Source organism: Vanessa cardui, chromosome 20 (assembly GCF_905220365.1).
Source record: "Vanessa cardui chromosome 20, ilVanCard2.1, whole genome shotgun sequence".
Classification (NCBI taxonomy): Eukaryota; Metazoa; Arthropoda; class Insecta; order Lepidoptera; family Nymphalidae; genus Vanessa; species Vanessa cardui.
The window spans coordinates 8,104,534-8,119,578 of record NC_061142.1 but is presented as its reverse complement, the minus strand read 5'-3'; the positions used below and the strand labels follow the sequence as shown (position 1 = coordinate 8,119,578).

Here is a 15,045-nt window from a genome sequence, read left to right as displayed (position 1 = left end):
GGGACAATAAACGATCTATAATTTAAACACGAGCACTTAAGGAAGACTTTAGAACAATAACATTGTTAAACTATTGGTTGTTATTGTACTAAATTGTCTTATTATAATGTATATGGTATCGGGTAATGAGAAAGTAACTTAGTCGGCTACCTCTTCAAGCTTTAACCGCTGAACGGATTTAGTTGAACTTTAGTAGACAAATAGTTTAAGTTCCAGAGAATAATAATCTGTATATTCAACCCTCGAGGGTATAAAATGGACATCCAGCTAGTATGTCATATTTTAATGGTGTTAGATAACCCTTACGGTATGACTATAAATATGACTTTTTAAAAACAAAAGTTTTATGGAATACCCTCTCTTATATATTAGTTTTCTTAATCACAATTCATGAAAAACACAATACAGGCAGTAACTTTACAAGCCATTGTAGTATACATTTCCCACATCCAAAATTTCTCATCATCGCAACAGAGATCGCTATTAAAACTCAAATAAAATAAAGTTGTCAATATATGTGGCAACGGTGCATAAATCTCTATATATTCTGATTGCGATTGAGAAATTCGTATTTTCACTGCTCTAAAGGATTGTAGATTTGAGTATTAGATATCAGCTTCAAATTGATCTACATGCGTTTCTTACTAAAGGATCTTGACTGACAGACAGACAAAATCTATCCTGGGAGGGTTTTATCTTTGAGGTACCTTCTCAATTCAATAGTAAAGTTAAAAGATATATCTATTATAGGCAGCAAAAAATAATTTAAAAAAAGATACTTATATCACAAAACAAAAATACAGTACATATCAACAAAAATACATACAACACATTGCAAATCTCGAACGAAGCAGCTTGGTATTGCTATTGCTCTATTAACGACAGCTAAATGAAAATGTCAATTAATTTACTGTTTCAATTAATATTTTATATATAGGTAGAGATTAAGATCGATAATTCAGCACATAGGAACACCAGGTTGTAAAACAGATTTATATTTGACGTACATATTAAGGGGACTACAGGAGCTAATTGCCCTTGAGAATCACGCGCACACACTTACACTAACGACAAAAACGGCATGTCCCCGCGCGCACTACGCTTAGCGAGGCGGCGAGGTTACGCCTGAATATTCCAATAGATGGCGCCGAACCGCCGCGCGCCGCGCCGAGCGAAAGCGAAGCGAAGTCAATTCTATCAATTCTATCAATCATAGATTTCATAGAAATAGACAGGACAACAGAATTATTTTAATTTTTTTGTGTCATTTAAAAAATTATGATAAAATTAAACTGAATTAATTAAACATAAATTATTATTATTTTATGTACAAAAAATAGTTAATTTAAACATTTTTTTTCTTTAATTTTTACTGTATCAATTCAATTAGTTGTAATACTAAATATTAAATCGTACCTATTTTTAAATTTTATAAGTTTGTAAAGCGATTTATTAAATAAAATTGGAACTGTTCGTAATTTGTACACTGACTAAAAGCGTAGAGTTTGTTCATTTTACTAATATCGGTACACAAAGAAAAAAAATTAAGTTAAAAAAGTCAGCATCAAAAAGTTACTATAAAAATAATATCGTCAAGTCGGTTTAGTAGAATTATTGGTTAACTCGGTCAATCACAGTGGGTTTAGTCATAAATCTCATAAAAATAGTTTGGATATTAGAATGATTTGTATTGTTTTTGACTGATATTTGAAATAAAACTGATTCAATTAAATTCAAATATTTTTATTTATTTTTGGTTTAACAAAAAAAACAAATAAATTTCGTTTCAATTTTTTTATTAAAATATTTTTTTTAAATTATTCGTTCGTCGTCGTTCGTTATTAAAATGTCTTGGATACTTGCAGTCAATATTTCACCCACTTTCACTGAAGCTACGAGCTAAAATTTGTACTATTCAATTGATACTATTTCCAATCTTTAAAAAATATTGAATTACGTATATGACACTTCTAAATATTTTAGTTCTTTGGTTCACAACAATTACATATTTCGAGATGGCCCAGTGGGTAGAACGCGCGCATCTTATTGCGGGTTCAAACCCAGGCAAGCACCACTCAATATTCATGTGATGTGCTAATTTGTATTTTTTTTTTTTTTTATTATTAAATTTCATCCATACATAACTATATTTCCTATTATAAACAAAATTGATAAAATTAAATTCTAACGTAATAGAAATAGCTTCTGTGTTATTTTTTTTTCGATTTTCTTAATTCTGAAAAAATAAATGCATGGTTGTTAGCAATTAAATTTTAATAATTATAAAATATATATATATATATTTTTAAATATAGTCCTTTAAAAATAATAAAATTTTAGTTCAGAGTGCGGGGATCGAACCCGCACATTCTTCTTGGACAAGTCCAAGTTTGGTCAATACCAAATACTCCATGGTGACTGTAAGAAATATGTCCAAAAATCTGATTCTATGCGAACTAATTGCATTGTTTTTAATAAATGTTTCCAATAAATATAAAAAATATATATTTATATATATGTTTACTAATTAAATACTCTTACCTTTTCATATTATCTTTCAATTGTTCGGCTTTTTAATTTATATGAACGTTTTTTAGTTTTCTTCACAGATTGTACTTTATTTCCTATGTTTACAAAATTAAACTTTATAAAACACAACTTAATAAAAAAATAAACGGCAAACTACAACTAGACTATTTTAACTTAATATATTTATTAACAAAAAAGAATAATATTCGACAATTAATTTACAATTAAAATTACACAAAAATAAAATCTACGAGATTTTATTCGCAACGATGCGGTGAAAAGAGCGACACGTCTGTATAGCAACAGGCCTCGGCCGGCAGTGTCTGTACGAGGCGCTCACGCACACATGCTTACGCATTTTGGTCGAAAATAAGAAAATCTGATTTAAAAAAAAATCTATTGATTTTACTAAATAATTAAGATAATAAATTTTTAGTAAATTATTTGTAGAATAATCTGACAAAAGACCAAAATTATTGAAGGTATATAAGTGTAGTTAAAAAACAAAAAAAGACTTTTTTAGAGGTAACTTTGCGATTTTTTTCTATCGTACCAAATTAATTACATCATGTTTTCAACACAATTAATAACTAGCATCTATCCTGAAGATTAACATATATTTTTTTCATTTGGTTTATTGCATTGGATTATATACTTTTTGGCATTTTAAAACTTGCATTTAGCTCATGTAGTCCTCTTAATTAACGTTAAAAAAAAAGATAAATAAATCCATTTTTGTGTAGATTGCCGAAGAATTGATGCTTAAATAAAATTCGGACTCAATTGTACTAAACAATAATTTTAAAAATATACATTATATAAAAAAACTTTATTGTAATTGTAATAGTAATAATAAACGTACCTACATATTTTGTTTCAATAAAATCCTACGAATTTTACGCAAAAAAATTAATTTACTTAATTATTTATAATCAAATTTAGTCTTTGATATTAATGGAATAAAGGTTATTATCGTGGTTATCGTAACTTGATTCAGCATAATGTGGCCGAGGTTATCTGGCTGGGTCAGGCCGAGCACGCAATGCCTAAAGTACTAAGGCAATCGACGATATCAAATGTATATACAAAACAGTTAGATTGATACACTATCAATAGTACGGCTAGTATCAAAATGTCAATTCTCTTAAGATTTCCGAGTCTTATAAAATTGACTGATGAGTACATTTGAAACACAACCGTTGATTGGTCGGTTAAAATTTAAGCAAGCACAGCTTAAAATAGGAATTCTTTACTTGGTTTTAATTCATCTCGAGCTTGGCAGTAAAGAAAATCATCGCTAGGAAGCTTATCGGATGAAAAATTGGCACAAACCATAACAGCCATCAAAGTTAGGTGGAATAAATTCTAAATCTAAATTAGAAGATGCCTTAGCCGAGCATTGGGTCATTTCTAACTGGCCTGTTTCTTTCACAACAAAATCTACTATGATTACATTGGAAACCGAGGTCGTATTCACTTCAAACTTGTGATAGCGAGGACCAACCCACCAGAAATTATGGTGCAAGGAGCATTGACGTCAAAGTTAGCCTTCAAATCTTTTCCATGTCGAAAATGAGTTCTATATGTTAACATTTCTGTGACCAATTCCAACTAATTTTAACGCCAAACAGCAATACTTTCTACGATAATTTTATTTCAGTTTGAGCGATTCTAATTACTCATCATCAAGAAGCCAATTTGCCAGACTCTAGAATATATTAAATTTAAAAAAAAAAAAACATTAACTTGGTCTTACTATCGAATATCTGATACTGAAGTTTTGACTGACCTGTTCAATTATTGTCCAAAAGATTTGTTACTTTCACCCAACGATTAGTCTCAGTATTAAAACAATGACTCACGAACACAATAGATTAATTACGACGACAACAAAACAACAACGACAAAGTGAAATATAAATCAATTAATCGTAAAATATAAATGCATTTGTGTTACAAATGTCCCGTTAACTCGATACGGCTTCGAACAAAAACAACAAAAAAAACACGACACAGAATATTGTTGTAACATGTACGTTGCACTCACATACATACATATCTAATAGCTATTGATGGGGAAAGATGTGTTAGAAAAAAACGATAATGATATCACAACACTGTGTAAGATAAATCTAGCTCATATTCATACTACGTTTCAAACGATACAGATTCGTTTGCAGAAGCAAATAAAGAAATGATACCAAACCTATAATGATCATTAAATTTCTATTTCAGAAACATTTGATGGTCATAAAATGCTTAAAATTGTTTTAGTAATCGTAATATAATCTTTTCCCAAACAACACGGATTATTTGCTCTAAATGGCCTATACATAAATTTAGTGTCAAACATTTTTAGGAAGCTGTGTTTACATATCCTTCCCAATAGTAACATTATTTCTCTCGTGATGCCGTAAAAGACCCGAATTACATCAAGAGCATCAAATCAAATTTTAACCCTTAAAAATACCTGTTTTAAAAGATGCTATAGGGACATATTTATAAAGGATGAAAGACGGAAATCTTTATGTCATCGTGGATTCACGTTTCGTATTTTTGGTTTTTAAATTCAATCTCAAACACATTCTTTCAAAGTGTTCTTACACTTAATATTACACATGAATAATGCTTACCATCGAAGATTATGAATAATTACCTTATCTAGCAAACGCATGAAAACTAATGCGTAAACATGCGAAATCATGTTGACGTAGCTAATTGCCACTGATCATCTGGAAGTATAGATAAACAAGTCCCAAATCAGAAGCATCTTTCAGCAGCTGAAAGCACCTTTAACTTATGAGGCGTAAAAATATGTCCAACTAATTATCATGCAGATATATGTGGTTCAGGCCGAAGTCATCAATTTGAGCGTCAATGAACATCAGAGGCATTTGAAATAGCAGTAGTCCCCTTTTTTCAAGTAGCAATAAAATGCAACAAAAAATTTCAGGATCAAATTTAAAAAAATAAATGGTCAAATATGATGGGATGAGGGAAGTTAGCTGTTACAAGTTTATCGGTCACTGTTTCAATCAAAATCATTTTAATGTATATCCATTGTCAAATAAACGCTACCGAAAAAACCAAAGGGAATCTAGACTCCTTTTGGTTCTAGCTAGCTCTAAGATTAATAGGCCGATTTTAGAGAACATCTTTATAGACGTTCCCTTGTAGTTTTAGCGTAAGATGATTGATATTAACTCAATTTAAAGATTACTTTGTTTGTGTCACAACATCTGGTGGTGGTGCTAAACAGCTCGTAAACGATCAATATCGTTTTAATCTGAAACGTCAACCTAAAGCATAAATAGCATTACGATCTTTAGAACGAACATTATATGTACTATTTAATTGACGTCTAACGAAAAAGATATCGGAGCTAACTTCACCGTTATTTTTAAAACACAAACTGTTATTCTATTATGAATCACACACAACAGTTTTGTGTATAAATTATAGTCACACAGGTTGGATTAAACGGCACAATAATGCTACCTTAACCGTTGTAAATATACTTGTATCAATTTTTCAAGTGTATTGATTTATCGTACTTGATACTGACCGCAGGTTTACAGTCAATTCAATACAGTAACATAACGATTGAAAAATGTTTGTTACGAGCCTGCTTGAATAAATCATATTATGATATACATAGATTTCCTTTGACTTCGATCCTAATAGAAACAAATATTATGGCTTAACAATATTTGAGAGAAATATCGAGACTCCTTTTGACCCTCTGACTTTTGAAAAATATTTTTATTTGTTTGTTGTTTCTACTCAACCGGTTCCCGATAAGGTACCTTTCTTTCTTAAATCATAAAATCCAAAAAAAAAACAAAATATTTATTCAAGTTTAAGTTGGCAAGTTTTACGAGCACTTTTGAATCGTCAATTATGAATTAAGTGAAGCTACCATCGGTTCAGAAAGTAGATTATACAAAGTAGAACCGGCAAGAAACTCAGTAGTAATTCTATTCAACGTTCAAAAATTCAGTCATACATAACCAAAACCGCGAACGAAAACTAATATTTTATTATCATTTCCGTGTCGACGACATTACACTTTAATTTCATTTTCCTTCAAAATAAATTTGTATGGCGATACCGTTCGAATCAGTAATGCTGTAAAATTCAAACAAATTAAACTTTCGTCATTATTTAGCGTGACTATTTATTGAATACCGTTATGCTATTATTACGATAAAACAAGTTGTCCTCATTCGTACGCCTACTAATCTCCGTTTCTGTATGAAGGTTAACTCATATATAACACCTACTTTTCAAATGACAAAATCATTACATAGTATAAAACAAAGTCGCTTACCGCTCTCTGTCTCTATATGTGCTTAGATCTTTAAAATTACGGAACGGATTTTGTTGCGGTTTTTTTTAATAAGTTTTTGTATGGTGTGTGTATACATGGGCAATATAGTAAAGAAACACTGATCATTTTAGAAATTTCTAATGTGAAATCGTTAATGAACAAACTCTGTAGTATATTTAGTATCAGTATTGCACCAGTGCGAAGCTAGGGCGGATCGCTAGTATACAATGTTTTCGAATTTATTAAAATTGGAACTACTAATATTGATATTCCAATTTAAGCTGCATGCAACGCCCTACTTTGTATGTATTGATGGGCTCGCTTGACGGCAATTATGTCTAAAATTACGAGGTCAAGGTTCGAAGATATAGCAGCTCTTTTTAAGTTCACCTGCTCGTATATCGAATCGACACTGTTCGATGTTCGTAAGGATTAAGGAAAATCTGTGTTCAACACGGTAAAGTACGTTACAATGTAGTTTCAAGTACCGTAGTGTTCGTCGTTTAAGTTATAAAACAATGTCCCCCGGCCGCGTCTGTATTTATGTTCGCAATAAACTCCAAGGCTACTGAACAGATTTTCTTGCGGTTTTCACTAATAGACAGAGTGATTCATGAGGAAGGTTTAGGTATATAATTTATAAGGTTTTTATGTAGATGAGTTGAAATAGAACGGCAATTGTTTAACAAGTCGAAAAAATCAACAAAAGACACTAGGGAGTTTTCATTTCAATAATAAAGATATTTCAATTTAATACAACAACATCAAAAACATATAAATAAAAGTTAAAAAAAAATAAATAAAAAATGTTCACTCATGCAAAGCCGGGCCGGGCTGCCAGTAAGTAATATATCAAAAAATATATTTACCACTTCCATTGAGATTAGTTGGAGCTCCCATACTGTTCGGTCCCTTTGGAAAGTATGTATTATGGTGCCGCATGTTCTCTAATTCAGCTGAAAATAACAAATTATAAATTAAAAACTGCAATAAATGCACGTTCCAGAACTACAGATGTTTATACCTACAGTTAAAAAAAAATTCTGAGACAAACGCCTTTCAAAAGTTTGGGTTAGTTTTTTCTCCTTATCGACCAAAGTATAACACGATATTATTATGTCCCACCTAAAACATTAAATGTAAAAAAATGCCAAGTCTCTCGATGCAGTCTTTCCATCGTAAAACGTTTTGAGATCTTATAGAAGCCAAGTCCTATTCAAATTATTTTGTAGTAATAAATCAACATTTAGTAATTGTATGAATACTTTTCTTTACATTATAATTATAGTGACTTGGCAAAGAGCACCAATGAAAAGCTGCTTGCTGCCTGGAATTATGTGCAAATGTTACTGACGAGACCTGTGATTAAATTATTTGTTATGTGTGAATCATGATGGTCACTACCGAATCCTAAGCTCCTAGCTTTGTCCACGTCGAAGATATAGAGGGGCGAAACAACCGCGAATAGCTTCGAGAAAAGATACGGCACGGCCGCGGTGCCCGTTTTGCTCGAGACTTGGCTGGGGCACTGCCGTGCCCCCAGATTACGTGTGACTGACAGGTTACTTTGGACCACGAAATGAACAGTTCTTTTAGGAAGGCATGACACCCAGTATAAACAGACCATATCACCCTTAACATTTCGACTGCAGATACAAAATTATTCGTGTGCTACAAAATAAGTTTTATAAAACAAGAATTTCAAACGACAATTTTCTTGGCAAAATGCCATCAACGAATAAAATCTAGACCTAACTGTTCAAGTTTTTAAATGTTATTCTAAGACTACCACCAAGGACAAGCATAATATTGCACATGTATTCTTATAATTTATCTACCTTACCTATTTATAATAACACTGAAATACAACAACAGCCATTTTCACGATTTACATTATACTAATCGCCACCCGCGGTCTCATCCGTGTTCGGTTTGCTCGTAAGGATATCGCATAAATAAAGTCGCTTATGCTTCGTTCGGATTCAAGCTAAATTGGTACAAGATTTCATCAAATTTGGTTCAGCGGTTTCGCCGTGAATGACCGACAGACTTTCAGACCAAGTTTTTTAACTATCTATTAGAAATTGGTAGTCAAGTTTGATATTTAGATATGATCAATAGATGAACATGTTAAATATGTCAGTAACATGAATAACAGACTTATCTTAAAATAATCTCAATTTAAGGAATGCTCATATTAGAGATTTAAGAATGTGTAATTTTAACACAATTAGAAAACAATAATAACTAAATACTTCGAATATGAGTAATTTGACTTAAATATTTAAAATATGTTTTAGTATTTGGCAGTTAGTTTATGTAAATTTATAATTATATGTACATTATTACTATGTAATACAATAAGAATGTATGCTTAAGTTAATCTTGACTGTTTTAAAGTGTAATGTGAAAATTATGAGCATCCTTGGTCTGAAGATACACACTAACTCAAACACAACTTTAGAAAATTAGACTGAAATGTATTATAATATACAATGTTTGTTGGGTGTAATACATGTTACATACATCAATAATACTATCAAATATCAATGTTATATTAAATGCAATTACTAATATCTAATTAATATAGATAGATTATCATGAACCTATTCTGTAGACCTGTTCGCCCAAATGTATTATATCTCTTTGTTCAAATTACTGATCCAGATTTATTTATGTATGTAACTTTAAGAAGACTAAATAAGATTACATAATGTCTTATAAAGAGAACAATAAGTTGGGTTTTTCATTGTCATCGCATCAAGTATTGCATTACAAAGTATTATTTTTAATATGTAACACGATGATCTGATTCGCCTTGAGTCATATTGTGTAGGTGATATTATTTCAATATTTTTATGGACATAATTTTGTAGGTGGTAAGGTTACCAGTAAATAAACATGACACAGAGAGACACAGGTTTGTATATAATAATAATATTTTTGAAAGGACTGTGACTATACTAAAGATTTTCTTACAGACCTCTTCTTCAATTTTTATAATTTCTTACAAAAAAATCTTACTTACAGCCATTTCACAATGTAAATGATTATGTAAATTATACTCGAAAAATAATATGATATTATGTAATATTCCAATTTATATGCATATGATTATATACATAACTCAGACTAAATTATTGTTATTTGCAAGTTTATTTTGTGAGCATAGATTTAATCAAATATATTGGAGACTAATGAACTACAACCAGTTTATATTATACATAAAACAGGCAAGTCTAGCAACCAGATATTTCGTAGAGCTCCAAAATGTCACTACATTAAGGAGACACATATTCTATTAAAGATATCCCTTGGTGAATTAATTCTTGGAAGATTTACATCATGTGCATGCATTTCCTTTACAATGTGTTTTCACTATTGAGCACAAAGTGAATTATGTATGGATGAGACACATGAAACTCATCAATCTGGGCCTATTTCAAAAGATAATTTTATTAATGGAGTTAAGTCAAGCTTAAGAAATTAAGTTGGAAAATTTCATGTTCTGAGATTTAATGACAATGTATATAAAATTGGAAGCAACTGTATTAATTAAAATAATGTTTTATTGCAATTTATATGTATATAGGTGAGAACAATGATCAAGAGTCTATTATTAAAGTTGTTATTTTGCCAATTTTAACACAATGACAAGTAATGACATCAACAACAATAACAGAATAATATATCGAAAAAAAATACAAGAGTACTATGGATAATAAAAAAGATAATAATATACATATTTATTCTCACAGTCTTCAGTTAATCATATTCAATTGTTTTTAATTCATAACTCAATTATTATGATTGTAAAATATTATATTTTATTTATATTCAATGTAAGCCTTCGTAACAATAAAATAACAGTAATCTGTATAGAGGCTCAAGATATTGATTACAGTTTTCACTTTTCATTGTGATTAATAATAAAGGCTAAAATAATTTAGGCTTTATTCAAAACACATGGAGATAAGACACCACAAATATAGGAGAAATACTTCAAAGGAGTGACTGCAAATGCCATCTAAAAATGTTAACTCAATTTTATATGCTTAATGTAAATGTAATTTGAAATGACATGGATCTTATTGTAACAATGAAAGGTGAAAGTTGGTTAAGAAATGTTATAATTGTGCATGAATATTGATCAGCTTACCTCTTGTCTCTTGTAATTCTTTGTTTAATCGTTCATTATTAAGCTTAAGGTTCGAAATTTGGTCAAGCAGACATGACAGTAAGCGGCTTCCGACTTGACTGCCCGATAGACCAGAACTAGCTTCGGAACCGGAATCAACCTCTCCATTAGGCCTAGTGACATCTGGCAAGCCTCTAACACAAGGGTCACTAAATCTCCTTGCATTACTTGCATCGTCTTTTTCATTGGTCTGTATATCACTGTTTGAATTTGTGTCACCCATTGAAGTCACTATTGGAGGGAGACTAGCAAAATCTTGACTATCTGAGTAATTCTTTGGTTGTAAATATTTCGTTTGGTTCATAGGAGTATCAGCTGGTGTACTAGATAGCTCTTCAGCCTTATTCTCACTGCGACGTCGCTGTCTTGGTCTTTGGACTTGAATACTTTTATGCTCATTTTGTATATATCGATATTCGGAATAAGGAGGTGGTATCATTGGGTTGTAATACGTCGGCAATGAAGGAAGTGACATCGGTTCGGAAGCGCATCCATATATATTGTATTTGTACGGATCGTAACCTGGAGCAAACTGGGAACCGGTCGGCCAATTCGTGTTGGAATGAACATAAGTATCATACACTTCCGAGCTAGGAGTAGATTCTTGAATGTGATGCATCGTTTTATCCAACCATTTCGAGAGATAATTTCCTTTACTTCCACGCGATTTTTTCCGCTTAACACCGGAACCGTTGTTCGATGGCAAATTGCCATTCGATTGTTTTGGTGTAGAAGCCATGAATAAAGCGAAATCTAATGACGACTATTCAATCAATCTCATAAGTAACATTACACTTTTATTAATTAGAACGATTATTTCATTCCATTTTTAAACAAAGTAGAGAACGAAGCACAGTAAACTCGTAATTTACATAAAATTATTTGTTACGCGGCTCCACAGTCCAATGATTCGTTTACTATTAATGACGTTTCGTTTGTCAGATTTCAACTTTAACGTTTACGCGATCACTCGTCAAAGTCTTTGTCAAACTATAAAGTACGGAAGAAAATTGTCTATGAAAATTAACGTAAAAAAGCCTAAATATAAGTTTGAACTCCAATTTTTTTTGTGCATATTCATATGCCTACCCGCATTAAATTTTTTAATAAATTAATTTATCAACTTTAAACATAGATCGTGATTGCATAATGTGCTATTCTATTTATTCTGCACGCACTCATTTTAATCATCAATTAAATGAGAATCGAAGGTTATAATTATTTTTGTAATTGCTTTAAAGGAAAAATAAAATATGGATATTATTATTCAACTATCAACATAACGCAATTTTGATCTTCAGTATAATTAATGCTCGTATAAAATCTACAAAAAGAAAATATTTATTCGCAAAATAATTGGAATATTGATAATAGCTATGCAACAATGTAACTACAGTAGTTTGTAAAACTGTTCTACTAAACCGTTAAATGTATTCGATGTTTAATTACATATTTCTATATGATAGTAGAAGATTTTAGAGTGCAGAATTTATTTTGCAAATATTTTTTAATAGTTGACATTATATAAAGACAGCAATATGGCTGGAATACACCAAATATATATTATCCATTTCCTGCAAAAAAAAGTTAAGTTAATTTAAATATAACATTAAAGCTCCGACTATGTATAATACATATTCTTCAAATTAAGTAAATTGTCTTTATTGCTAAAAATTACGATAATCATCATATTAATTTTGTTCTGTCTTGCCTCGGGAAGGAAAATATAATGTTTTATCTATCTTTGCGTAGTTGGAAATTTCCTGTACCTACCTTCACTTTTAATTTAATTTTGTCTTTCCTCTCGTGTTCAGTCGAATGCTGGCAGTCTCGTGATTATTGCTAATCCTATCAAAACGAATCCTATTTATTCTGATGTCCTGTTTTAAGTTTATTGTAACACAGCTATAAGTATTATACTGTGTAGTACTGTGATAGCGTACTTCACTCATTGATATAATATATTCTGTAGAGTACTACTGATAGTACATTAGTACTTCAATCATCGCTGCGAGTGAAAACTAATCAATTCGACTGTCGATTTATTTTAAAAAGCGTACTTTAGAGGCGGAAGTCCAACTTCCTATCCTTAATATAAAAAATGTTGCTATTGTGAAAAATATTAGCTCTTTGGTTTATATATCTTTAATTCAATAATACCCGAATTAAAATTGTTAATAATTGCATAAATATGTTCATTTACGAAGACATAGCTTTCGTCGTGAAGTTATCTAATATCTTAGTTTATAATTTTGTAGTTTTTAATATTTTAGAGACATCTAGTGGACAATGTAGTAACGTAGTTACTTGGTAGCGAATTTTCCTAGTGGTTTTGTAATATGTAACTAGATGTCGCTACTTGTACATAAAAACTGTAAGCCATAAATAACATTAATGTTTTTAATTCGTAAATCAGATTATATTACGATGTTATTAAAGTTGTGTGTATCATTTTCTGACAACGTAAACATGTTATTTATGTATTACTTCTATGTTTTGTAACTTTTTTTTAATTCATATAATATATGTAGGTAACTATTACCGATGCCATGTCCACAGCCATTTAAATTGAGTTCAACAAATCGGCTTGTGTTTTCATTATTTTATTATGATATATTGAACCTTTCAGAAATACAATTATAATAGAAATAAAACAATAATAATAATAATGACAGAAATTTATTCTCAAAATATATAAAAGAATCTGATTTATTATGTATTTACAATTCACATTTTCAAATAAGTATATATATGTATGTATATTTTTATAATCGTTGATAATTATCGGCATACATAAGATGAAATATAGACATTCAATTGTGTATGGCACAGCGACGTACATACAAGACTCGGATAACTTTAACATAATATTATGATAGATTGGCAGTACGGTAAATATTATATAATAATACAGTAATATAAGCTAAAAGAAACAAACATACATCTAGCCATATAATCAATCGTTTTGGCGGCAATTTACGATAATTCCAAATTCAAAAAAAAAAAAGAAGCCACCGTTATTGTCAACTTTGATAAGACTACATTTACTCTCTTTTATTAAAAAGTTCATTTAAACTAATTAAAATAAACTTAATATTACGCGTAGGCATGTAACCTAACGAGATTTTAAATTAACGATTGCATTTTATGAAGATAATTATTCTTGTGTGACAGTGATAATTGTACTTGAAATGTACGTTGTATTAAAATATATTTTTCATGGGTGCATACAACTACAACTATTTAACAAAATGTTACATAGAATAAATAAAATTTATTCGAGTGTACAAAAATATATCGCGGGATATAAAGTCGCACAAGAAAAATGTTTTAACGCATATAATATACGGCATTACTTATAAAAGTCATTTAGAAGGTGTCCAATTAAACATTGATTTATCTCATTCTTTCATTATTGGTTTGACATTTGAAAGAAAAGGACAGAAGCATTGTTTAACTGCAAAGAAAGACAGGTAAAGCCGATAATTGTCTGGATATTTAAATTGATTGTTAAAGGTATTATGAGTACCTTCAAATTGATTTATGCCATTTTGTTAAATATCTTCTTCGATTTTAAAACTAATTGAAGTGGCATTCTGTAAGAAGAAACTCGAAACTCACAAAAAGTGAAAAGTTAGAATATGCGATATTCTGACTGTAATAATTATAACATTCCACAAGTGAGAAGCGACGTGAATTCTTACAGAATCGCTATGTTATTGACAGCATCCGGGTATTATGATGATTTTGATTACGAAATTTGATTCGTAGTCTTACTTCCTAGCTGAGTATATGAATTTTGATCATAAAATAAAAATTAAACTATGTCTAATTAAACGTTCAGAATCGATATAATCATTAACAATTTTAATAAACGGGAGTGTTCTCCCGACAAAATTAACATTAAAATTTTGCTTTATTTTATAAAGTATTAAATCATACTAATGGAAGAAACATGACATGAAAAAAAATAAAAGTTTTAATTATTA

General features: G+C 30.2%; 1 protein-coding gene across 2 annotated transcripts in view; it reads right to left on the bottom strand.

Annotated features, from left to right (window-relative positions):
• Positions 1-12,932, bottom strand: part of LOC124538489 — a 35,125-nt gene extending 22,193 nt beyond the window's left edge. Inside the window, exons 1-3 of one of the 2 annotated variants that reach the window (XM_047115567.1) lie at positions 12,830-12,932; positions 11,018-12,046; positions 7,728-7,814 (exon numbers count right to left, since the gene is read on the bottom strand). In XM_047115567.1, coding sequence (XP_046971523.1) covers positions 7,728-7,814; positions 11,018-11,795 — 865 coding nt within the window. In that variant the 5' untranslated portion in view covers positions 11,796-12,046; positions 12,830-12,932. Of the gene's footprint in view, positions 1-7,727; positions 7,815-11,017; positions 12,113-12,829 lie in introns of those variants that run through there. The other variant, XM_047115568.1, reaches the window with a different exon arrangement.
• Positions 12,933-15,045: the final 2,113 nt, after the last annotated feature.